Source organism: Clarias gariepinus, chromosome 17, assembly GCF_024256425.1.
Source record: "Clarias gariepinus isolate MV-2021 ecotype Netherlands chromosome 17, CGAR_prim_01v2, whole genome shotgun sequence".
In the NCBI taxonomy this organism is placed as follows: domain Eukaryota; kingdom Metazoa; phylum Chordata; class Actinopteri; order Siluriformes; family Clariidae; genus Clarias; species Clarias gariepinus.
The window spans coordinates 2,373,713-2,401,412 of record NC_071116.1 but is presented as its reverse complement, the minus strand read 5'-3'; the positions used below and the strand labels follow the sequence as shown (position 1 = coordinate 2,401,412).

General features: G+C 43.3%; 1 protein-coding gene across 1 annotated transcript in view; it reads right to left on the bottom strand.

Annotated features, from left to right (window-relative positions):
- Nucleotides 1-1,129: 1,129 nt before the first annotated feature.
- pcdh1a (protocadherin 1a) overlaps nt 1,130-27,700 on the bottom strand; it is an 82,628-nt gene continuing 56,057 nt past the window's right edge. Inside the window, exons 4-5 of the mRNA XM_053476271.1 lie at nt 26,481-26,700; nt 1,130-3,966 (exon numbers count right to left, since the gene is read on the bottom strand). Of these exons, the coding sequence (XP_053332246.1) occupies nt 3,611-3,966; nt 26,481-26,700 (576 nt within the window). The 3' untranslated portion in view covers nt 1,130-3,610. The remainder of the gene's footprint in view (nt 3,967-26,480; nt 26,701-27,700) is intronic.

Here is a 27,700-nt window from a genome sequence, read left to right as displayed (position 1 = left end):
AGGATCGGACGGCTCACTGTTTACAATAAACGCTGATAAAAAAAAAAAATAATAAACGAAAAGTTTCGGATGAAGCCCTCGGGAAGTGGGAGCCAGTGAAACGACTATGGTGCAGGCATAGAACGGCCACATTCACACCGACTCAGCCAAAGAATCAACTCAACCAAGGCAAAGATGCGCACGTCTCAATAAACACTTCTTTTTTTTTTCTTTTTTTTTAATGATTTTTATGTGCCGTCGGCGTTTTTGTCGCGAGATTTAAAAAGCTTCACTTGCATGTACATAAAACTGTACAAAAAACAGGGCATCACAAGCAGTTTTTAATTCCTATATAAATATAACCAACAATTAAAGATAACGATTTTTTTAAACTCTCCTGTAAAATACATACTTTCAAGGCAGCTGTCTTTAGATTCAGGTGAACAGTGAATAGTGATGATGGGGCTGTGCGGTGAAATTCAGGTTGTTGGTTTTTTTTTTTTTTTTGAAAAAAAAAAAAAGTTTTATTTTTATCCACCACTAACACCTCAGCGAAGAACAGCAAACGATTTCTACCGATTATCTTTGGAATTCATGCTAAACCGGCCGCAGGCTTGACGGCACACACTGGAGTGGGGGGCGGGGTTTGGGGGGCGGAGAGATCTATGTACAGAACACCTTCTAGAGATGCTAGCCACAAAACAGCAAAACTGTGTTCATTGGGAAAATGAAATGAGATTCAAAGAAACTTTCCTCTCTCAGCACGATTGTACCACACCCATAGTTCCTCAGCTACGGACACCGAACAGCAAGATTGCACACGTCTAAACACCAGTTTTTTAAATAAACGACGACGAGTAAAGAGTTTTTAGAGTGTTCGGCCTAACGGACGAAGAGGCCGGGTTCGAAGGACGAAAAAAAAAAGATCGAACCTACGAAGATTCGAAATGTCTCAGGTCAGTGTGAGGAAAAAAGTCGAACCCAGGATTTCTGACTTAAATTCGATTTCGGGGAAATTTTGCGGGGAAAACTCCACCCTGAAACTTGGAAACGTTTTTGTTCTTTATTGATTGTGGTGTTGGTTTGTCAGACCATGCTGTACATTACTTTAGATTAATAAAAAAAAATAAAAAACTAGCTAGTTTAAACATTTAGTTGTTATCTCAGAAAAAAAAAATCTATTATTATTATTATTATTATTATTATTATTATAATTAAAGAGAAACCAAAAATCAAAGCAGTGGTGACACCGTGGACCCAAAGTCCACTCTAATTAGAAGAAACTCCGCATGGCTAGTCGGCGATCTACGAGATAACGTTGGCGTTAGCATGAAGTCTAAAGCGAAGTGAGACACCTGGAGAGAGGAAATAACTGAAGCGCTGCGGTGTCACTTTTGTTACCAGGGTTATCAGTAAACAATGTAGCAAACCTTTACGCTGTAAACCGTTAGCAAGACGAATCTTGATGCTGTTGTTAATGATAAAGATTCGAGAAACTCCGAGATGTTCAGGGTGGATTTTTCCCTCTAACTTGAGAAAGAAGAAAAAAGCAAGTCTCGGCCCCGTGGTATTTTTGAAACGCACACGATCGGATTCTTTAGGTCCGAGAACTTGAGTTTGTCTGCATCAGAGCTGGGCACGCAGACGAACGAACGAACGAGAAGCCCTAATTACGCCAGATCATAATACGCCTCCCGCTGTAGTTATGCACTTTTATTTATTTATTTATCTATTTCATCATCACAGTCATGAAATGGCTTCAAAGAACAGCGTAATGTGCTTTTATTCCGCAAGGCGCCGTAACGGGTCGCCTTATTGAATCACAGTCGTGTCCATATGTTCTGTGTGTTAATTATTCTCCGAAAGGTGCCAGAGGGGGCGCCGATGAGGTAGGAGCTGTGAGTTAGTGTGGTGATCGTCTCCCAGCTCTGAGGGTTCGCGCTCTCACACGCATACAAGCGCACACACACACACATACACACACACACACACACACACACACACAGCAGCTTCTAATTAGTTCTATGGCCACTGCACTGCAACTGCTCTCTCTCTCTCTCTCTCTCACATACTCACACTCACATACACGCAGACATGCGCCACGGAGGTCACCTTAGCGCCGTGATGAAGATATCATAACGCACCGTGACGCTCCCGGGCTTAAGCGGCTCGGACGACAACTCGGTGCTAGACTGCAGTTTTCGCGTAGAGAGAAAAGTAGCCACTTGTCGTGTCATTACCGTAATCACATAGAAAAAGGGTGGTCCTTCCTGTAACTGCGCGGTTCTGCTGTTTATGCTAATCCAGAAATCAGTTCAATTCAGGGAAAGGACGCTGGGGCAATGGAAATGGAAAGGGCGGATAAATAGATTGAGGCCATTTCCCTTCATTTCATGTCATTTCGCTTGTGACCTTTGAGTCACTCCTGACTGGAAACACATGCACAGCCGACATGCTCGTGAGGTCAGGCGGGATTATCGATCATCGAAATCGTCCGTTATGATTGTTAGATACAAATATCTTCTTTTTTTTTTTTAAGGCATTGAAAAAAAACAGTTCTCCAGATCTTAAGAGGTTTCAGGTTTATAGTGATTAAAAAGGACACAAGTAAAAAAAACAAAAAAACAGCCGAGACAGTGAGGCCCTGTGATGGGACGGGACGGTCGGTCTCGCCGCATAATCCTGCACGGGCTCAGCGTGGAGTCGGGTTTGATTCTTTTTCAAAAGGGAAGCGTTTCCAGCTCGCCCTCTGATGGAAAGGAACAGCAGGCTGTGTGTATTAGAGATGCGTTACCTGCTTTACCTTCTGGATAGAGTTAAGGGTTCACAGTGGCAAACATGCTCACTCACACACACACACACACACACACACACACACTAATACTTACACACACAGGACTTGTAGTATCACTCCCACTATACAGCGGTTTGAGAGATCTTTCAAGCATAGCAAACACACACACACACACACACAGACCTAAGCTGAAGTGGAGCTGAAGGTGAAGCACCGACACCCGCTCCTCAGGCTGATTCGGAAAAAAATTCGGAATGTACCTTTTTTTTTTTTGATCTCAGCTCAAGCCTGGTCCTCATATTCATATCTACACATCATAGAAACGTCTCTTTACATCGCTGTACATGTACTAAGACCGCTCCGAAACGATTCCCAGTCCAGTGTCCAGGAAGGCGACAACGGAGCCTCGGAGAAGAAGAAGAAGAAGAAGAAGAAGTAGAAGAAGCCGAGCAAGAGCTTCAGGCTTATGGCACTACAGCACAGGTCACACTGTTTCGGAAAGATCCAGTAAACATTCCACAGGCTAGCGAAGCTAAAGTCACTCAGAAAGTCTTCGAGCGCTTTCGTCATGGTGCATGAAGGAGGAGGAGGAGGAAGAGGAAGAGGGAAGGTGGAAAAGGTGAGGGGGGGGGCAAAAAAATAATAAATAGATGAATTCGTAGGTGAATAAATAAATATAAATATAAATAAACGTACAGCTCTAACACACTTTTTTTGTTTTGTTTTGTTTTTGAGTTCGGCTCGGGTTTTACAATTCGAGCGACGTCTTCGTTCCGTTCCTCGGTGCGGAGGTCGATCTGAATCTCGGTCAATTCCTAATCTCAAGCGCTGATTCGTTCACAGGTATATTTCCCGTTTGGGGGCGTGGTTAGAGGTGGGACTGGTGGGCGGGAACTCGGAGGTGACGCTCAGAGGCACCTCCTCGATGGGGACGTGATCGCTGGGGGCATGGTCGCTGGGGGCGTAGGCACTGCGCGAGGGCGGGAGGCGGGGCCGGGGCTCGCCGTTGGCCAGTCGTCCCAGGGTCCCGCCCCTCTCCTGGTAAGGCACGAACGTGGACAGTTTGGGCAGCGTGCGAGTTTTGCGGGCGGGAGAAGGCTGACCGGGCATCCAGCAGGCATCCGAGTGGCCGAGCTCGCTGCACTCCTGACTGCAGGTTCCCGTCATGGCGACGTCGGGAAGCGACCGAACATCTGGCGAGAAAAGAGGGAGAGAGAGAGAAACAGAGATTATAAATAGCTCATAAATATCAGAACATCAAGTGAATAAAAAAAAAAAAAGATTTTCTGAACAACAAACATCTGGATGTGTAAGAAAAGCACTGCAGAGATTTAAACACATCCTGTGTCTCCGTCTGAACCCTGCCCCCATCACCCACCAGGTTTTCTGAATCGCAGTCGTTTCCACTTAGATATGCAAATCCACAATTTGCATAAAGGAGAGTGTGTGAAGAGAGACAGAGAGAGAGAGAGAGAGAGAGAGAGAGAGAGCACTTCACCTGCAGCCACACAGGATTAGGGAGCGGTTGCTAGGCGATGTGGCAGCGTGGTCGCTATGTGATGTGGCGCAGTTGCTAAGCGCGGTGGTGGCGTGGTCGCTATGTGAGGTGTCGGGGTTGCTATGCGCTGCGGTGGTGTTGCTATGGGGCTCTCGCTGCGGCGGGGCTTTGATCAGCTCGTGATGGACAGAGCAGGTGATTCCCGTACGCGAGGCGCAAGTGAGATGGGGAATGACCAGTGCTCGACTCGCGCACACACACACACAAGTGCACAAATGTGTGCATACATACACACATCCATACAGTACATACATTCTTAACCGTAATTATACACAAGCTACACACACACACTTGAAGTCTAATACACTAATCCAGAAACCACACACACATACTAGTACGTGCCTCTCCCGCACACACACACACACACACACACAGATATATGTGCTGGCATTTATTCCTTAATACAATCACACCTCACTGTATTGGCGAGCGCACTCTCAGGACCACGCCCACTCTCCAGTACGTGGGCACGCCCCTTCGTGTGTCCTATAAAGGCGTGTGATTGGCCCCGGAGGCAGGCGGGGTGTTGGTGTATTGAGTGTCAGGGCTGAAATTAGCGCGCTCCTGATTGCTCTTCATTTCCATCCCACTCTTCCTAATTAATTAAACACAGCCGAGAGCCAGTGACCTCATTCCGGCGAGCGGCGCCGCGAGCGCGCCCATGTACTGTATCTACCGCTGTGTGTGTGTGTCCTCAAACAATCAGCTTTTACTCAAACACACACACACGCAAAAAGGAGTAAAGAGTGTGTACAAGCATGATGTTGTCCTCAACAAGACAGCGTGTGTGTCGAACATGACACAGTCTCACACACGCAAGAAGTTCATTAACGTTTACTGAAAAAAAACTCACACTTTGCTTGGAGTACACACAGACACACAAACACACATGGCACTGTGCAAACGTACTGAACCTTCCCTTAACTCTTTATCGTAAATGAAATGAAATGATGCAGATTCATTATTGTTGCAGCAAATGTTTTACTGCAACAGATCCCGTTTACAAGCTGTTTATGTAACGGCCTCAGCAGCGACCTCATTTCCCCTCTCGTCTGTTTCAACCTCAGCATTCAGCATCGGCAGTATACGGCCAAAACACAGCACTGGTGCAGATTTATTATAATAATGTTATACATATAATACAGAAAATGTTTGTGCCAAAGAAGATACTGCTGTAGTCGTAAGTGACCAACGCTGCTTCTCTAAAAAATTCAAGTTGCTACCTTCAGGCGTTTAAATTAACTTTTTTCCGCTTCTAACAATAATCATTTAAAATGCAAATTATTCATATTAATGCTAAAATTGTTGCGAACTTCTAGAAGCATACGGCCTGTAAATTTTCTGCTTAAATTCAAAATTAAGACCCTCCCCGCCCCCCACATTACTAACAACAGTGGTTTTGTTTAAATGCTCCAAATTAGACACACACATTATGTTAAGTGGCCATAAAACATAACAATAAACTATAGTTTATTCAGTTCAAATCATTTTTGTAATCTGGCCAATAATTACTGTTAACACATACAGCAATAATATTCCACAGGGCGTTCTTAGTGCTGTGCATGAGAGATGGATTTTGTTAAAGAAAAAAATCTGTAGTGTCCGTAACCATATCGAAATCATGTTGCAATATCCTAACAAATTCAGCATTTTAGAGTAATACACATTTTCTGCTTTATGTCTTTTTAGGTGAAATCTAAAATGGCCAAGTTTCATCTGAATGACAGTTAAGACCGTTAAAAGGTTTGAATTCAAAAATGTTCCGGACACTACAGACATCAAAGGGCATGAAACTGTATTTAGTAAATATGGTTCTTTTTATCTGATAAAAATGTAAATGTGTATGAATATTTACAAAAAATTAAGCATGGATCGAAAGATAAGAATCATTAAGTATTATAAAAAATGTTATATTTTTCTGTCTTAAAAATTCACTTTTTCACAGAGGTGAGAGACTTTTAAGCCCCGATACAATGTTTGGCCGCAATTTATCACCGCCCTGATCATCTGTACCTGTTTCTCACTGGTTCATGCCTTAGGTTTAATGATTTTTTTAATGCTTGTACGTTCATAGATCACTGTGTGGCTTAATAAACATAGATCATTTCTCTGAAACTGCTCAGGTACAGGGGCTGGACTTATAAAGTTCTTCAAAAAAAACATAAGAAATACAAGAAAGTTTAAAGCTTTGAAAGCACAATCTGGAGAAATGGGGGGTGTCAAGACTTTCGCATAGTACTATATGTATATATAATAAATAAAAACCTGTCAGCAGGCAAAAAAAAAAAAAACCTCAATGAAAACTTTCACTTTGGCCTAAATTCTAAATTCGGAAAATTAAGACGTCCCACGAGTGTCTGCCGCGTCTCCCGTCGTCTTTTACACGTCTGTGGCTCAGAGGGGACGCGCCAAATTACTGTCAAAAAGAACAAAAAAAAGTTATACCATTTTTGTATGCCTCAGCTCAAGAAACATCCTTGAAGCTTTAATAGATATAGAAAGACCTCTCTCACACACACACACACCAACATTTCTGACCCTTTCACATAAATATTTATATGTATTATGTCCAAAATACTCAACGTTTTAAAAATGGAAATTGTGCACCACGCCCTGAAGGTTGCGCCCTGAATAAGGTCACACGTTCCGGGTACAAATCGAGCTACGAGTGCAGCACACGCTGTTCAGATCCTTGAACACACACTCATAAATCCAGCTATTTAAAATTGTGTGCGAGTGTACAGTATGTGTGTGTATGTGTTTGTACGGATTCCAAGCATAAAGAAGGTAATGAATAACGTTAATCATTTTAGTGATGTTTTTTTTTCCCAGGTTTGTGCGAGCGTTTCAGGAGTCACGGCTCAGAGCCGTCGTCCTCAGCACTGTCTGATTGGACGAGGCGTTATAAGGAGGAACGAACCACACTGATGGGTTTTGCGGCGTCGGATTTATCCTGCGCTGCGACCTGTGCTGGACAGAACATCCTGACGATGTAATTACGAATCCTACAACCATCTCGTTTGAAAACGCTAAAGGTGTAATGAAGAAATATTAATAAAAAGTAACTTAGGAATTAAATTAGAAAAAAATTATTGAAAATATATTTATAAAAGAAAGGTTTTGTCTATACATTGGGTCGGAACTACCTCTTTAAATGATATCTTTACGTTTCATACACTGGAGGACTCGAAACCAGTCACAGAAAAATATATATCTGTCTGTATGTCTGTATGTCTGTCCAGCCAGCCTATGTCGCAGCAAAACTGTCTGGACAGAATTAAAAAAAAACCTTTCCAGTTCTTAGGTATTTTCCGAGGTATTAAACATGGGTCATAAACAAAATGTTAAGTAAAAGTGAAGTTACAGTATGAACAGTTATGTGTCCGATTATAAACCGCAAGTTTAGACAGCGAACTGGACATGCGTCAGACTGTGGGCGCGTCTTAAATGGTAAAGAGAATTTACTGACACTTTTGCAGTCTTTAGATCTCTGTCTGAAGTTTAACCTGCACCATAAGTGAAATCTAAATGTTGAGTAAAAGTGATGTTATGAACAGTTATGTATCAGATTTAATAATCTACTTTAAAATAATCCACTAATGCGCTACTGTCTCAATGTAAACAAACACCTGCACCAATAGATATTAATTAGAAAAGATAAAGTGAATATTTTTACTGGGATTAGTTCATATTTTTACAAACATGTACGTGGGTTTTAACCTCAAATAATAATAATAATAATAATAATAATAATAATAATAATATCACTGATTACATTAAAGATCAGCAGAGTATTATTTTTTATTTTATCTTAACCTGTCAGCGATGCGTATTAACGCTGGTGTGTAATAAAGTTAAACACTGGTGGGTAAAAGATGAAGAGATGTTGCTTTATACCATGTGCAGTTGTTTCATGATTGAATGAATCAGTTCCTGGCCTCCTGCTGGCCACATGGTGTGTTTGTTTGTGTGTGTGTGTGTGTGTGTGTGTGTGTGTGTGTGTTGGGGGAGTGTATGAGTAGTAGTGGGGGGCGGTGTAAGCACTTGAAATGCGGAAAGTGTGTTAGAGATGGACAGGATGTGGAGTGTGTGTGTGTGTGTGTGTGTGTGTGTGTGTGTTTGAGACAGAAAGAGAGGAAGTGAGTGTAACTCAATGTGTGTGTGTGTGGTTTGTGTGTAACAGAGACAGAGAGAGAGAGAGCTGCCAGAGGCTCTAAACAGGAGCTAATGGGATTTAGGGAGCAGGTGATTGCATTGGGAGGAAGACAAAGGAGGAGAAGAAGCAGAAAAAGAAGAAGAAACTCTTTCATTTTCCTGCTACAAACCAAAAGTCTGAAAGCATGCAAGTTCATCCCTCACTCAGAGAGAGAGAGAGAAAAAAAGAGAAAAAGAGAGAAAGAATGTCGGGGAGAAAATACAGAATGAACAACAGTGATAAGACAAGAGAAACAGAGGAACAGAACAGGGGAGGGGGGGGAGAGAGAGAGAAAGAGAGAGAGAGAGAGAGAAATTGAATTCTAACCAAAACTTTATTAAAACAGATTTCTCAGCACACAGCCAAAGCATTTCCATTATGATATGGTTAGTGAAGCATAGGGGAGGGGAAAGAAATGAAAAAAAAAATAGCAAGAGGGAGAAACAGAAAGATAGAGAGAAATTAAAGTAGGAAGAGTAAGAAAGAAAGTCAGATAAGGAGACAGAGAAGGAGAACCTAAAAAAAGAGAAGGTAAAAGGAATGAGATGGGTGATAGAAAGATGAGTGTGTGACAATAAAGACAAAAGAGAGATTAACGGAATTGGGGAAAAAAGAAAAGGAAATAAGAAGAAAAGTGAACGACGGATGAAAGGAAATGAGAGAGAGAGAGAGAGAGAGCGCGCGAGAGAGAGAGAGCAAGAGATGAATGGATAGAGAAAAATAAGAAGGAATGAATAAAGAATCAGAAGGGTAAGACAGTAAGAAGGAGGGAAAGTGATAGGCGGACATAGAGAAGAATAAGGAGAAGGAAAAGAAAAGAGTGACAGGATGAGCAGGGCAGCGACGGGGAGAGAGAAGTGAGAAGTGAGAAGAATAAGAGGTGACAGAGAGACAGAGGGAGGAATAAATGAAGAAGAGGAGTGACAAAGTAAGGGAGGAATGATGAAAAGATTGGAGTGGTGAGTAGACGAGCGAAGGAAAGAAAATAAAGGACAGGAAATGGAAAAAGTAAAAGCACAGAGAGGAACGGAATGGTGAATATGGAGGAAGAGGAAGGAGAAGGAGAGGAAGATGAGGGAGAAAATAAAAATGACAGACAAAGGTAGAGCGCCTGAGCCACACTAGACATACACACATGGAGGCACACATGCGTACACACACACATGCACGCACGCACACACACGTTGCGTGCAGCAGGTTTTGCAGCAGGCTTGCGTCAGACTCGTGTGTTTGTGACAGGTTTGTTCTCCATCTGATCTTCTGCTCAGGGGCACAGGAGAGCCTCTCTGTTTGATTCCATTCCTCTCTCTCTCTCTGTCTCTCCACCTGCTGAGAGCGAGTGCTCCACCGTGCTCTAATCAACTGGAAGTTACAGCCCAGTTGGAGCCTCGAACGGGAAGACATCTGTCTTGATCCGCGGTCATTCACGCTTTTAATCCGTTGTGCAAAGCACCGTGTGTGGTTTTTTTTTTTTTTTTATTCCCGAAATGAAACTAAACGCCTGCTTTACTCGCTCGTCTAAAACCCTGGGCTCCCTGCTGCTAGCGCTAAAGACAATGCTGTCTGTAGCAAGATAATGACACGAGAAAACCATCTTCCAGGAGAAGAATGACACAAGCTGTGTGTGTGTTTTTTTTCCTCGTCTTTTTTGTGCCATGCTGGGGTTGTTATATTCATATTCAGGAGCAGAGTGTAACAAGCTGACACCTGAGTACGTCATGTTCTCTGCCATTGAAAACAGAGCGAGAAAAGTCTCATGGAAAAAAAAAAAAAGGAGGGGATTCTTTCAATTCGAGCAGAAACGGGTTCGTCGACCTGCTTTGTCTTGAGCTGAGATACGCGGCTGGCATTTAAAGCAGACAGGTGATTCCTCAACGGCGCGCAAATTATAGAACGGCCCAAATGCTGAGGCCTTGTTGTGCAACCAAACATACGTGAGCTCCAGTTTTCTCTGGGAGACGAGCCTCAGACAACAAATAAACACATTTCGTAAGGCAGTACTACGAACTGGGATTTGGGACAGGGACTGATTGAGGTCAGTTCTATGAAGAAAGGGCGTGGCGGTGTAGCAGCAGGAAAAGGGAAGCAGGGCTAGCGATGCGAGCTGATTAGCTGCGTGGTGCTGCCAGGGCCCACGATGCTAAGACTAGCGATCGTTTTCCTCTTGGCTGTGGAACGCTGGCTCTTGGCTAAAGGGAGGTGGCACTCTGTTGGCCTTTATTATGGAGATGGCTGGCAGGTCCACCCTGCTTTGGCACGCGATCAGCTTGCTATTGGACTGTAGGGGAACAATTAAGTGGCTGGCACGCTGCTGGATGGCTATATCATCCATGTATATTAATGAACAAGGTAGGGGCAACCAGGCAAAGCGCGGACATTCATACCTCATAGCGCTGCTTTAAAATATGGATGTGTGTATCAGCTTGAGCTGCAGCTTGAGATGTGGGCACAGAGAAGGAGAGAGAGAGAGACAGAGAGAGAGTGAGAGAGAGAGTTAGACTGTGGCGTTCCTCTGAGCCCGGTGGAAAAATAAGGCAAGTGCATGTGCATGTCGGTTCTGCGGAGCCTCGATCTCTCAAGTGGCAGCCATCATTGCAGGGCACCGCAGTACTTACAGAGCGCTTGACTCGCTGTCTGCCTTTGTTCCTCTGCAGCGACGGAGGAAAAACCTCCAGGGTGTCTCCATATCCGAGCATCACACAGGAGACCCAACTGGGGCGGAAAGATATCGGGCTGTGAGCCAGCGGGTACCTGAAAACTGCCCGTCCGCACTTAAAGGCTAAGTGGGGTTAAGGCTAAATGTTTGTGCTTAATAAAGTCAGTGGCAGAGAACACTGTAGATGCGGCAAGGTGATGCAACACATGTTGTTCTCGATGTACAACGCTAATGAAGTAATTTGTCATGTGGTTAGCTAGTTAGCGAGCTAGTGACTACCGCTACATCCCGATGCCTGCTGCACAAATCCCTCTGCTAGGAAATTAATTGTATTTTTATATTAATTTGTTTTCTATATACTCAGTATTAATGCTTTTAACATTACTGCTTTTAACAGTCTGTAATTGGCGTACATTAAAGCATTTAATTGTCTTAATGAAAAAATTATGCACCCATTTGTACTTTTTATTATGTGTTCCTTAACCAGTTCAACTTTCCCAAAACGTGTTACGTTGACCAAATAGTCAATTGTAGGTCCTCATTTTCTATCCGGCAGCATTAGCACTGCACTACTCTTGAGCGTACTTACTTCTTATATACTCCTGTGTGTCCAGCCTGATGTTTTGTCTGCAGGCTTAGTGTTTCAGACGTGGACAATAAACACCGAATTGACTTTATGATTCCTAGGATCGTCTAATTAACTCGTCCTCTCACGTCTCCTGATGCAGCGATCCACAGCTTAGGGCTACACCTGATGGAGGCATTATTCTCCTAGCCTCATTATGAAGTTGCACTCTCTCTCTCCAGTCTCTCACTCACTCGCTCACTCACTCTATAAAACGCCAGCTCCAACAAACACACAGCGTCAGCCAAGGTTTTCCCTAGGTAGCCTAAAGAATGCTATATAATACTCACATTAATCTGGGAACAGCAGCTCTGCTACTTCATACCGGAGAGAATATGCAGAAAAGTAACTCGAGCCATATTAAGAGCGCAATATATTGGAAAGCTGATGCCGTGCACAATGGAGGGCCGTTTAATACCTCCTGGATGTAGATAATCACAGGAAAATGTACATGTGTTACTTTATGAGCTAGCGCTCACACACCGGACCGCTGCGATGAGATGAGATTCTCTTCATCTATTGCTTGGAGATGTCCGTGCTTAACTAACGACGCCCTGATTGATAGGGATTCTGATTTTAGAATCTGTGACCACTCTATTAATGATTCGGTACAGCTCATGCAAATGATCAACTCACATGAAAAGTTTCGACTCCTTGCCAAGTATCTCAGATTTGCAAGGTCTCGTCTTGCTGTTGGACGATTATACGTTTGGAACCAGATGATTCCAGACCCATTCATGAGAATCCAAAGAGCATAATCTTCTTGTTTGAGCTGGCTTTCAATCAAATGTGCCTGTTACTTTATGCAAAACAAGCTTAGCTGCCTTACAACATCTCATAGCTGGTGGTTTGTAAAGGTACAGTGCCTGGCAATACACTCATCTGACTGGCAGGATTTGAGTAGTGGGGTAAGACCTGTAAAGGGTCACGTGGGCCTGAATCCTATTCCAGGGAACTTGGGGCTCAGGGCAGCCCAGGATGGAGCCATACACTAGGGGGAATTTGGCAATGTTAAATAATCTACACCGCAAGTCTTCCAAAGGTAGGACAAAACCAAAGTACCCAAAGAGTCCCACCAGCACAGAGAGAACACGTGAACTCTCCCAAGCAAACATGGAATGAAGGCTCAATCCGAACCCCTAAACCTAGCGTTGCTGGGCAGCAGTGTTACCCACTGACTGCCCATGAATAGTGTATGTTTGGAGACATGGAATTAGCTCAAGAACCAACAGAAATAGGTAAAATGAAGCCGTGTGAGTTAGTCCTGTATTAAGATGCTTCCTACATGACTACTCTAACTTTCTCTAAAATGCCAAGTGAGTGTTCTCCGACCGTCTGACGTAACTTCTGGAAAAAAATGGGATGTTATTTGGAGGACACTGAAGACGGGGAGCATGAAAGCACTCCAAGGGTGTGCTCCTGCTATCTGCCGTGATGAGGATGTAATCAGTGTCATCGTATTGTCGGCGTAGTGCTGCCGCTGCTGACGCTAACACGCTGTAAAGCGAATAATCATTGGATTTTTATCTGCAAAGGGCCAGGAGAGGGAATGTAAGTATTCGCTGTCCCAACAGAGAAGACGGGCAAGGATGTGATTTTTGTCAGCGTGTCAGTAAGGACGGGGTGTATAATTTTGCTCTTTGTTAAAAATAATGACACGGGCGCAGAGAAGGGGGTGAATAAAAGCTAGAGCTCTCCTCTTGTTCCATGTTCACATTAATATGCGTCCCAAAAATTAAATGAAAGGCAGAGACTTGCTTGATGTTGGAATGAGTGCCAGGGCAGAAATTATAATTCTGCTGCCATCCAGCTAACTCTGCATTTAGGAAAATTACAAACAAAGCAGCGCAAAAAAAAATAAACCTTGACACAATAAAGCTCTAAACAACATATCCAGATTAGTGGTGGAAACCTGTCTCAAGGCTCCACCACCGGTGTTTGACCGAAAATCCCTCGAAGCCCAAATGCCCCACGCTGGGGCGTGGAACAGAAAAAGCCAGTTTCTTGTGGGCTATTGCCCGAGGTGACAGGAGCTCGGGAGAGGCTGGCTCGGGCCGGCACAATCAATTCTACTAACAGGCAGGGGCTCTGATGAGGCCCGGCGCCATCTGTGTGAGCAGAGCCGTGTCCCGCGTCGCCACGCCACGCTGGCACCCGGGCATACACCCAAGCTGGCAGCCTCAAGACAAACAAGCCCCCTCAGACTCGCACTCTGTTCCTCAGTCTGTCTCGCTCTCTTTTTTTCCACTCTAACACTCCCGCAGAAATACTACCGAGATAAGGGAGAAATGAAGATTAAACATATAAGGGGAACATGATGGAGCATACAGAAATTATAAATGAGAGATGATGAAATGTTGGAAGGAGCTGTTACGCTGTTTAGGGCCTCGTTGAAACGTCAAAGAAAGGGTAAAATGACAGGGCCGCCTGGCCCGAACCTCCTCGTTTGAGATTTATGCAAATGCTGTGTAAAGTCCATTTTATCTCCGTCCCTTTCTGTGCTGTCCATATGTGGAGAGGCGCCTTTGCTGGCTTCAAAGAGAAGTCGTGTTGCGGACAGACAGTGCACGTGTAAACACGTCCATCTGGGGCTCGACTCTCCCTGCTGCACAGAGTACACAGGCCAGGGTCATGGACAGACACAAAGTAAACTCTGAGTTAAATCCGCCACGGACAAACAGGTATCTCCACAATGCGGTGAAGAGACGCAGCACAGCAGTGTGTTTTGAAGTTCAATTCAATTCAATTTGATCTGTATAGAGCCTTTTACACTAGACGTTGTCACGAAGCAGCTTCACAGAGATATGTTCTACACGTGTCCTTTCCTAAAGGAAAATGGAAGCTTTACGGTACATCTTTATGCCGTAGGTTGTTTTCTGATATCACTGAAGATCTTGGCTGTAGCATCCTGCTGCTGTCTTATCATTCAATAATGACAAGACACTGATTATGTATATAAAAAAAAAAAGATAAAATCTCGGATGTCCTGAAGATGCCTCCAGGATGCCGTTTCGAAAGCTGCTGCCTTACAGTCCCTGTAAAGGAGTAGGGGAAAAGCAGCCATCTTGTACAAAACGACAGACAGGATGGACAGTAAGTAGTTTAAGATCTATTTCGGCGAGAAATTACGCAGTAGACGCTTTCCTCTTCCATCCAAATCCTTGGCCGGGATTAGAATCTGTATCATCTGCATATAAGGTAAGGCAGCAATGCTAACGATGTTCTACAATACAAACTACTGTGGTATCAAAAAAATAATAAGTGCCACATATGTCCGTTGAATGGCATGGTTTCAACTACGAGTAAATTTATTTATCTAATTATGATAGACAAGGCTTCAAGCTGTTTGGTCTTTGAGTTAAGGTTTGCGAAGTTTTCGGGTAATAATTGGTTGAAACGAATGATTAACAAGCGAGAAGTGCGCTTGATACCATCTGCCACCATTAGATTACCCAGTGGAGAGCTGGCAGAGCGGGTGACGTCACGACAGGAGAACGTACAACCGTTTATTTTGTATTGGAAAAAATGCCAATATTAAAAAACAACAACAACAACAAAAACACAGGACGTACGGCTACATTTTGTACCCCATCATCACCACTTGGGATCGACCACGCATGACTTGAGTGGTAGGTAGACCTGATAAAATATCACCAGATAAACCTCCCCTATCACCTCTGTTCTGCGCTGACGGCCGGTGGTTTCTGCTTAACGGAGCTGAAAAAGCTGAAAAGATTTCCAATCCGACGTGAGATAAACTTTAAAGAAGCTTCAGAAGGAATTCTCTTATTACCCTCAGAACCAAAATAAGATTTAATCGCTGTGTTGTGTTTGCTCATGAATGCGTTTTATTATTTGATGTTTTATTTAGCCGTGCTTAACTTTTCTCTTTGTTTCTAGAAGCTAGAATGAAATCTTATTTTTTTTAATTATTATCGTTATTTTTTTTTTTTAATCACGGTGTTACAGTCCTAGATGGCGTTCGAAAACTGACGAATCTCATCATGCGTGTTATTTGCGCTGTTATTTGAGTGAAACTCTGAAAAAAAGTTTTTGAGAACAGTACTGCAACAGACGAACACACATGGGAGCAGACAGTCTTTGTAAAACTGTAATGTTCCATAAAAACACGCGTCGTCGCACTTTCATAAATCACAACTAGCAGCTCTAATTACTGCCAAGCAGCCTCTTGTAGGAAAAAAAGTGACTCATCAGTACAGATACTTCACTCCTTCTTCCTCTCCAGCGCAGAGACGGAACGACAGAGAGAGGGAAGGAGAGCGTCGGAAAGGTAATAAAGCGAAAACGAGTGTTTTAATGCATGTCACCGTGCACTTGCCGTCACTCAAACGACAGGAAACAGACGCCGGCTCGGTACACCTGGCTCGTCCAATCGAACGTGTCCAATTAAGTGCCATTACAATGCTCAACCTGTTCTGGTGGCCACATTCACGTGTGATAATTGAAACCCTTCAAAACTGCGTCGAGGAACGAGCGTGCCGCAGAAAAGCTTTTGTTACTTTTGTCGAGAAGCTTTCAGCCCGAAAATAAAAGCTTTGAACATTTTTCTTTAAGTCAGCCATGATAAGTTTTTTTTATTTTTTTTTTATGAGTTATATGCTTGGTATATAAAGCTATAAAAAAGCCATGAGGCAGAAGGAAACAAGGTCGACAACACAACACCTGGCGAAAGCTGACACTAAGAGATTGGGGTGCACCTGGGGTCAGCTACAGAGAATGGCACAGAGGACAGGCTTGCTTGGAGGAGCTTTGTCAGTGACCTGTCCCCCAGAGCGGGCGGTGCGTGGAAGTGAGTAAGTAATTAAGAACAGCATGGGCAAGTTACTGAGGACATTGGTCTGTTTAAATATCCGTCTATTGTACGGGTAGAGTCGCGTTCCTGAGAACTTTGGGCACCGTTCAGGGAACACTCCGAAAAGGGTGCCAACTCATCACAGGGCACAGGCACATTAACTCAATCTTACAGTCTGTGCAATTTAAAAACGCTAAGCATGGAGATGTATTAGTGATGTATCGCCATTTATTTGTATCGGCACACTGATTTAAAAAATCATTGAGGCAAGGAAATGTTGCAGTTCCTCTATAATCCTGCAGGTGATGTGCACTCACTTACTCATCGTCAACGAATAGACTTAGGGCACAAGGCGGCGTACACCCTGGACAGGGTGCCAATCCATCGCAGGGCACACACATACATTCATACAGTACCAACAATTAGAGAACGCCAATTAGCCTATAATGCAGGTTTTTGGATACAAAATTTATTGCTATACATTATATATTGATAATGTTCTGATTATAATATAACTATAGTCCTGAAGTGTGTATACTTTTTTTTCCCCGTCTGACTCGGGACATCGGGACACAGAACAGAATCGCAAATCGATCTGAATCGCCACCTAAATATTGTGATAATATCGTATTGGACAGTCCCTGCTGATTCCCCCCCTTTGGAGTCATGTCTTTGGAAACCCACCATGCAGAACATGGGGAGAATATGTCGTTACACCACAGTGCTGTCGAGTTCTCAAGTCTGATTGGTCAGGAGTGTGTTTATTAATTTATCTAGAACACCAGGTCGGACAGTAGTGCAGCCTGAAATCACAGATGGATGTTATATTAATTCTAATACATTAGCATTTCCATGGCAACAGCTATTCACAGGGGCTGGTAAGGTGAAGGCTCTGCATAACTGGGTAAAAAAAAAAAAAAAAAAGTGATATTTTGGAGTTTTCGGTAAGTTGATGTTTATTTAACCTCCATATATATTTTTAAATACTTTTAAAAGTGTGTGCTTGTTTTGAACTCGTCTAATTAACGTTGACGCTGGCGGCAGGACTCATCAGCTTCTGATGTTTATCGTGCTTTTAATCAAATCCAACACGACTCCACACGGCCACAAACAACTGTGTGGTGTGAAAGATGATTGGATGAATCGTTATGTCGACAATGGAATCAGATAGAACCGCTGATTAAAACAGAGCTGTGACATTCCTAATTGTCGGCTTGAACGCGGCTCGTGTTTCGTGGTTGGAACCCGAGCCGACGGAGTGCATAACTGATATCTTTTTAATCTTTCTCTAAAATGTGATTTGCTAACTCAGGGCTCGCCGGTGTTAGAAAAATAAAACTTAACCTCCCGTTTTACAGACTTAATATCCGCGTGGTGAAAAGCTCGAGGACGTTTAGCGTGGTGTTAGATTTCATTAGCGAATCATTAAATAGTGATTAAAGAACGATCACCGCCAAGACTGGCACGGAATAATGTGTTTGCAGCGTTGCGCTGGGGCACGAGCTGGGCAAGACCAAGGAGAGAGGAGAACTGAGACACATCCTGGCAGAGAGGAGAAGAAGAGGAGGAAAAAAAAATGGCAGGGCTAATGCACAAGCCCTAATAGAGACCTGCAGAAATCAATAGTGACAGATCGTGTTACATGAGAATCAAATAGAGTAGTGTGGATATCAGCGAGGATACTTTAGACAATGCTTTGGAGGAAACGGGTGAGAGAGAAAGAGAGAGAAAGAGAGAGAGAGAGATGCGGGGTGTATGAGAGAGAGGGAGAGGAACCAAGAAAAAAAATGAAAAGATGTATGTAAAAGAAAGACTGTTATCGATCAATAATGTAAACAGAGAAAGGAAACAGAATGAAAGTGTATGTGGATGAGAAAGAATGGAAAGAAACAAAAAGATTATTATACTGACAGACAGAGAATAAGGAAACAAGGGGTGAGGTAATGAAAGAGAGAGAGAGAGAGAGAGAGAGAGAGAGAGAGAGAGAGGATGAAAGTGAAGAACATTAATAACGAACAGAACGAGCAAGAAGAGTAGTCTGAAAGGGCAATATGGAATCAAAGACAGCGTGAGACGTGGGAAAGAGAAGGAGGGGAAAAAACGTGTGAGAGAGCAAGACGGAGATAATGAGGAAGATGTAGGGAAGAAATGTGAGAAATGTAAGAAAGACAAGCAGCGTGACATATACAGTAGAGGGAAAAAGAGCCAGAGTATGGGAGACACGTAGAAGACAGAAAGTATGAGAAATATAGTGACAGAGGAGGACAGAGAATGAGAGCTATGGAAGAAATACATGTGAGATGTTAAGATGTAGAGAGACAGATAAGAGAGATAAATATGGCAGATATGAGACAGAGAGAGAGAGAGAGAGAGAGAGAGAGAGAAGGAAAAAATAAACATGAGATAAAATACAGAGAAAGAAATATAAATAGATGGAGATGAAAAGGAAGAACAAGAGAAATAGAAAATAGTGCCTGAAAGAAAGAGGGATAATCTGAAAAAACGGGGGGCGTGGAGGTGAGAGTATGAATGCTGAAAAGATTTAAACAGATAGAGACAGAGATTGAGACTGAAACATTTTGAAACGGAGAGATTTCCTGTGTGAATGAGATGCCACCCCCTCCGCCCCCTCCGCCCGAGTCCCCCCGGCTGGCTACGGTACACCATCGTACATCAATCTGATCCAGGATCAAAGGGCGATCACACCGCTACTATGGTAACAGCCCGTGAGGCTTATCTGTGATGTGGCGGCTCGGATGTTTCTGCACGCTGGATTGTGTCACCTGTTTGGATGCACTAACCTCAGCATGGCTGTGGGGTAAACACCGCAGTGGCACGGAGCGTGCAGCTTTGACACTATCGCTCGCCGAGGCCGCGCGCTACGACATTCACGGCTGAGGGCGCCGAGTGCACGGGCCACCACGTCGCCCCCGAACAACACGAGCCACCGTGACGTACGACAAGGACACAGAGTGACCGAGCGCACCAAGGTTAGCCAAGGTTTTGCGTTATTCTCGCTGAGGAGCTTCTATGCGGAGATCACAAGTGTATCAGAAGTTGAACTCCTTCCGCTGCTGGCTCGAGATCAGAGGGCTTTCTTCACAGATATCCCACTTTGAAGGCTCTGTGAGCATTTTATGTGCTACATGTGGGATTATGTCTTAGAATTATAAAGCAAACTTAAAACATAATATTCGTGTTTCTTTTTTTTTAAAAACTGATCTTTTCTGGAAATGATGGTCACCGTGGAATTTGGCGGGACTCCTGAGAACGTGTTACATTAAATCATTTTGCAAGTATTACAAAGTCAAAGAGGAAATTTTGGCCTTTTCTTTTGTTTTATTTTTTAATTTTTTTTTTACAGTACGCCAGCAGAGGTTTGTTGCTTATGATTCTGTGCAAGTGAGCAGAATGCTGTGAATTGAAATCCCATAATATCAGCGTTGGTCTGTTGAACAAGGTCGTTAACCTTCAACTGCTCAGCTCTCCGCTTGGATTGTACTTTTTCTGCACTTGTAACTACCATCCTGCCAAATGAGTGTCAGAATCTTAGTGTTGGAAACGTTTCTAATTGCTTTCAGAGTCCAACTCAGTTGAAAACTACAGTATGACCTAAACTATTTTTTTTGCTGCTAATTTACTTGCTAAGTAAACCGCTCCTGTAATTAGCAGACGTCTGTCATGAACCACTTTCCCCCGAATAACACTTCAAAGGGTTCTTTTCTTTTTTTTTCTAGCTACAGTACACTGCCCGATGATTCAATAAATAGCTCGTTACTATTACTTTCTTTAATTTCCATTGATCAAATGTCATTGATTTGTTGTTTCAAGCCGATATGTGAGTGTATAATTGCTGACAGCAGGATTAACCACTTCTTGCCACAGAGAGCTACTTTCTAGCTGAGTTAAATTTCAAAACATTATTCTTTATTCCAAGCGGCAGATTTCCTCGGCACCATCTGGACATCAGATCTCTATCTGACTGAAGTTGGTGGATGATTGTTGCAGATTTAGGGCACTTTCACACTAGGCATGACTAATTTGAACCATGTCCGGGAATGATTGCTCCCCACTCACCACTCACCACTGGCCAGCATTTACATTACTATTTTTCTCCGTACTTGGGTATGCTTGATTATTTTCACCCTCCAATACAGCAGGTGGCAGTATGCACCGAGTTGGTAGAGAATGCGAACGCAAACCTTTGCGCTATGCAATTTATTACTGATATTTTGGGAAAAAAAGTCAGGAACAACGCTCTTGCATCAGAGAATAAAATTGGAGATTTTTAAGAAGATAGGCGGCACTGATGATTTCCATGTTCAGGTATGTTTGGCTTCCATATCTGATTCTGTCCATGCCCCGAGTATGCAGTACCGTGCCTGGGACCACCTTTTCTAAAAAAAAAAAAAAAAAAGAACCAGACTTTGGGGCTAAGCGTTCTCAGAAACAATCCTGGGGCCCTTGTGAGAAAACGCCCTTAAAAAAACAGATACACTCGACGGTTTATTGATATACCAAATGATCTGTCAAATTAAACTGCTATAGAGTTACATTTAACATGCGTCCATTATGCAGTGGGAGTAAATCTACCTACATCACCAAGGATGCATTTATACAGTATATTAGCCGGGTTGTCAGGGGTAGTGAGTGAACTTTATGATGGATGGAGTCCATTCAGCAGTTAATGAATTTCTTGAGTGGAACAACATGCCAACAGACTCGATACCTGTACACAAATCTTGTTACCCTTATGCCCCAGTGCAGACCTGCAATGCTTGCAGATTAATCTACTATTGATATCCCATTCCTAAGCGAGGTGGACGAACCAGCAGCTCTGGCACTCGGGACCAACGGATTCCACGTTGGGGTTATTTGTTTTCTTAATTCATAACTGTCTGGCAGACAGAAACTCTATAATGACTTTTATAAAACAAAAGTGTTCCTCTTAGTATAATCACACTACATACTATAAGCTGAAGCAGAGCTTAAGTAAACCCAGCAGAAATAAGGTTATGTCCAAGATAGGTTGAGCATCTTAACAAGCTGAAGTATACAGTATATCCTCAGCCTCTGGGAATCGACAGGACCCGGGTTATGTGGTTTGGCTATCCTATAAAGATTCCCTGCCTCAAAGTAGAGCTGTATCAGGCACATCAGAGTGGATGGAGAGCTGCAGTGTCTCCCAGTTGCCTTGGGAACATCCAAAGAACAGCAGGAGAAGCTGGAATCTGTGGCTGGGGATAAAGAAATCAGAGCTGACCTTAGCTTGTTGACAGCATGATGACTCCTGGTAGGAAATGCAAAAGGAAAATGAAATTATCTTCTTGCGATCAGAACCATGCAGGTTTATGGAAGCAATGATATAACCAAGTAAGACAAAAAAAGCAAAGCCATAATATCTCTTTGCTGCTTTGTGGACAAGTAGCAGACAAAGGCTTTAGTAGAGCATGTGGTGACTTAATGGTTAGTGCTGTCGCCTTACACCTCCAGGGTTGGGGGTTTGTCTGTGTGTGTATGTGTGTGTAGCTTGCATCTTTGCTCCCTGCACTAGTGTGTTTCCTCAGGGCAATCCAGTTTCCTCTGATGTGACTGGCATTTCCAAATTATCCACAGGCTATGACTAGAGCAGAGAGAGTTGCTCAAGGACCCAAAAGTGGCAGCTTAGCAGCGCTGGGGTTTAAACCCTGAACCTTCTGAATCACTGAGCCCACAATTGGAAGAAGACTAACAGCTATGTGTGGGAGTTGTTCAAAACGTGGTTGCGCCAGCCAAAATCCAGGCAAAGCGGGTTTACATATTTTGTGTATTTTTTTGCATTTTGTGCAAGTTTTAGTGAAGACATAGCACCAGTGTTGGTAGGGTCGCAGTTTTTCCGCACAATTGGGCTATTTTGAAAATCGTTTCGCGGAAAAAATTACTGAGCCGTGGGTTGTGTTCAAAGCTGGTTTTATAACATAATGCAGCAGCGTGAAAAACGTTTGTCATTGCGAATAATAAAGACCTAATGTGGATTAATCCCAGTACGGAATACCTGGTGCACTGCAGCATCAAGTAGTCAGGAAGAAACATGATTGGAAGGGCGTGTGTGTTGAGTGAATGTTGAGTTGATGGTTTAGGCTGCGGATGTACAGTAATGGAAGGTGAATGGGGTAAATATGGTAAAAAATATTGCAAAGTAAGGGAGACGGAGAAAGTTTATTGAAATTGATTCGTAGTGATTCAAATGTAACATGTTGTCCTAGATATTTTCTGATTCTTTACAAAGACCCTTACAGATAGAATACCTATAGGTATGTGTAATGGTCTTTGTTAAGGATCAGAATATCAGGAACAACATGTTCTTGTTTTATATTTGTTGTTTATATGTAGATATTTATTATTTATGATGAATTCATCATACTTACTCATCAGTATATAATTACATACTATCCTCTGCACATACTGTCCTACAAAGAAAGCATGAAGCTAAAACCATCCAAATAAAATGAATATAAAGTGCATTAAAGCAATAGTAAATGTTTATTAAGTCCTGCAGTTATCAAGTGTGATTGGACAAAAGAAAAAATTGGAATAGTTATCATTGCCTTTGGGCTGGTTTTATGGTTACATTGGGATGGATTTTTTATTGGATCTGGCAACCCCACGTAGCACCGTGGATCCCATCTTAGCAAGGACGGTAGCAAGAAGAAAAGGAAGACACTTTCAGTTTGGTTTTTAAAACATCATAAATTAAGGTTAAGTGAGGTTTAATGTCAATTTATTTAATATTTTTTGTCACTAACATGTCTTTTCTACATGTTTTGATTGTTTTTGTATGCCAAAAATATGATTATAGTGTTGAGAATTGGTAATATTGGTCATATTTCTGTGTGGCTGGAACGGATTATCTGCATTTACATTACAATATTTTCTATGGGAGAATTCATTTCACAACACCAAATTTCACCTTAACAACTAACAACTATTATTCGAAGTACCGCTGTACATGGACACAAATTTAAATAGCTAACTAGCTTGGCATACATTATTATATTTTAAATACATTATCGACTCTATTTGTCAGCTGAAATGAGGTTCCATGTCCATGAAACTACAGGACAGAGCAGCACACTAGAGCTTTAACTGGTGGGTCTGATAATAAATAATATCATTTCAGCTCTGCTCACAACACACCAAATGTTCCACAGCAAAAAAGAAAAAAAAATCACATAACTGAAAGCAAGAGAGAAAAAAAAACTTTATGTCAAAGGTGAGTGTGTCTGGAGAAAATAACGGTCACGTAAGGTCAGAGTGCATCACGAATCAGTTTGCACCCTGAGACCTTTGAGGCGTCACATATTACTTTCATCCTTCCTTTAACACAGCCCCACGGGGCGCCTCAGCCCCTCCCGTCACACCCACAGCTCTGCACACGTCAATCACCGACAATAAAGGCTCCGCCAGCTCCGCCTGTCACGCTGCCACTCGTGTTCCACCTCCGACAAATACACAGGCGGAGGAGAGCGCTCTACAGGTGACTCGAAGGGTTCTCAGTGTTGCATATTTCCGTGATGTCGGCGAAGGCTTCCTCCGTCTCCCTGAGGTGAGAGCCGCGCTTTAATTAGGTCTACCTCTGGAAATGTTCTTTACCTGATCTAGCCGGCGTATGTGCACAGCAGGCGGCCATAAGCTTAGCGCCGCTCAGTCTGAGGTTAAAGTCAAAGAGGCTGTTGTGACCGCTGCTCTTTCCCCAGTCATGAGATACAAAATAAAGCACCACCGTCTCAAAGGTGGTGACAAGACAGCCATCATGTTGTGTTTATTGCCATAACCCCAGACCTCACTTTATACTGATATAGCATGTATAGAAACACATTGTTTTGTTTTATAACTAGAAATAATTACACAAGTTACGCACTTTCCAAAAAAACAAGTTTATCTGTAACATGCATGACGTCCTCGCAGTTTAAAATCTGGAAAATGGAGGAAATTTAAACGCTTTTATATTCAAAAATTCCATCGCAAAATGCAATTTCTAAGCCAATTCCATCCTAAATTTCATTTATTTTATTTTTTACTTTTATAAGAAGCAGCATCCGTGTCAAAATCGGTGTCATCACCGAAGCCAAACAAGTCTAAAAACTGGAAAAAATTTCACTGAGGAAAATCATAAAGTTTAACATTTTCTGTTTCCGAGCTGTTTAATGCTTTATGAAAAAGAAAAAAAAAACATGCATAATACATCACAGGTGCCAAAAAATAGCACTGTGAATTACAAAACATGAAATATATTTTTTGTGTGTGTGTGTGTGTGCGTGTGTGTCTGTTTCCACATGCACTTGGCGGTGGCAGCGGGACGCCACGTTCCACGAGAGCATGTTAAATAAAACATGACGCGTTGGGAACGGGCCGCGCTTTTGGAGTCGGGATGCTAAAAACGGCGCTCGCTAATTCATCCGAGGAAAAACGTTTCAGCTCGACCATGCTAATGGAGGGAAACGGTAAAGCGGAGGAAACATTAATGGTATTAGAAGGCGCGGTGGCGGTAGCGCAGATGAAACTGTACGGAAGTGGATCTGAAGAATAGATTTGGCGTAGAACCAGCTGTCAGGGCGATTCTTCTGAGGAGACGGGCTGTAAAATCGCACTTTGTTGAAGGCGCTAAGCGCGGGGTGGGGAGGGTTGTGTATGGTGGGGTGGGGGGGGGACGCTTCGTGCAGAAACTCTGCAGTGTAGTAGCATTAGCGGGCGCTCATTAGCATGTATGTATGACATAAATAAAAGTCGGGGGGTGGGGGGGGATGGGAGAAGCACGCTTTGTTGAGCAGGCGCTCGGCCTTGCGGAAACACAAAACAAGTGTTTGTGTGGGCAGCAGGCTGATGATTGGACGCGCACACTGCAGCGTTATCTGCAGTCCAAAAGCTCCATTAGTCCAGGGTTTTAATTAGCGTGGTGCTGTGAGGGAGCCATTAAGACGGATTTGGAGTGGTGACGGAGCGCCTACTGATGGAGAGCGCACAGACTGCGGCTAACACCTGGCACACACACACACACACACTCACGAGGAGATGCTGCTGCAGAGATGCTGACACCATGTTCATACGGGAATGTGTGTTAGGAACGGGAAAGCTCGTCACCTTTATTAGATGGGAAGCTCAAGCAGAACAACAGGCTTAAAAAAAATAAGACAAAATAAAAATCAAGTCGATGTTGCGGAGAGAAGAAGAAGCTCACGTACCAGCCATGAGTCTTCATCATTCATATCTGCAGACACTCTTCTCCCATGTGTCTGTCTGTCTGTCTGTCTGTTTGTGTTTCTGTTTACTTGTGTCTTTGCCTGTCAGCCTGTCTAGCTATGTTTGTGTGTGTCTGATTACCTGTCTGTCTGTCTAGCAACCTATCAATCAATCGATATATCTATCACTCTGTCTGTTGGTCATGTTGTCTGTCTGTCTGTATCTCTCTCAGTTTAATTCTGTCTTTCTGTGTCCATCTATCATAATGTGGGTGTATCTATATCTTTAGCGGTTTGTTTTTCTGTCTTTCCGTCTGTCTGTCTCTCGATTATATTGATCAATCAATATATTTATAATACTCTCTACTTTGTCTATTGATCTGACCACCCTCCCCTCTCTATCTATCTATCTATCTATCTATCTATCTATCTATCTATCTATCTATTCAATAATTTAACATTTAAACAGTAAAAAAGCTGCAGATGCGTAGGGAAGGTGAAATGAGACAGTTTCTTCAGCAGCTGGCGAAGAAATCACATCACATTAGCACAGCTGCAGCTATCTAAAGAAATCTCTCTTCCAGCTCAACAAAGTATGTGTACATCTATTTGTCTCTCTCTCTATCTCTTTATCTCTCTCACCATTTTCAGGGTGCTCCATTTCCCCGATGCTGCCGTCAGGCGTGGTTCTCTCGTAGTGTTCCTCAGGCAGTGCCAGCGGGCCGAGGCGAGGCCCTGACGAACTCTTGCTGCTGGGTGTCTCCGACTCCTCCAGGCCACTGTCGTAGTAGCTCTGCTGGGACGAGTCCTGAGCGTCCTGCACCGGATTGGCCGTGGAGAACGTCACTCTGCGGTGCGGCAGCTGCGGAGCGATAGAGAAGAGCGGGGCATCAGGTCACAACACGCTAATTACGATGTGATTCGAACTTCCCGGCTCCTAACTAGGCTAATTGATCACCAAATTTGTAATATCACACTTGGAGAGACACGGGCTTTTTTTTTCCGGCCGCGCAACTAATGAGGAAATGTTTCCTTCCCCGCGTTAGCCAAGGGTACTACCGACACACAGCTCGGTGCGGCTCGGCAGTGTGAAAAATCCCTAATTAAATTCATTGATATTAGTGTGAAGATGACCCCCGTCTTTCAATGAGACAGAAAGAAATCAAAGACACACAAACACACACTCACACACACATAATAGCACAAACACACATCAACAAGGAGCTCAAAAAACAGTGGAAATCACTGATCCTGTAGAAAAACTCTTTCCCCCATGATGCATTAGTTTCCATTACTCTGAGAGTAGGTGGGGATCAATAGCACAAAAGCAGAGCTTGCACACACACACACACACATACACACACACACACACACAAACATTGTTTTTAAATTAAGAATCAGAGCAAAGCTGAAATCAGAGCCATTTAGATGACCATATAAAAGCTCCATTAACGGAGCCATTTAAAACATATAGGAGTGCCATTACCGGCATGTTCTTCATCAGTGTCATCTCAATGCTGCTTTGTGTGTGTGTGTGTGTGTGTGTGTGTTTTTTTTCCTAACACAGGATTCCATCAGCTCGGAACCTCTTTCTGCTGCTTCCTCCTCCTTCTCCATCACCCCTGGGTGCTTATTTATTTATCTGATCATTTATTTATCTGTTTGTCTGCTCGTTCTCCTCAGTTCCCGCCTTCCCTTCCCGCTTTCCCTCCCTAATGTGTTCATATTAAACGTGTTGGTGCGCTCGCACACGTATCCCCACCACAGGCTTGCACGTATCAGTCATCAGCTCGCTCGCCGCGTGCTCCCTCCGGCTCTCCGTCGCGAGGCTCGGGTAGCGCTGCAACTCGCTGGAGAGCGTT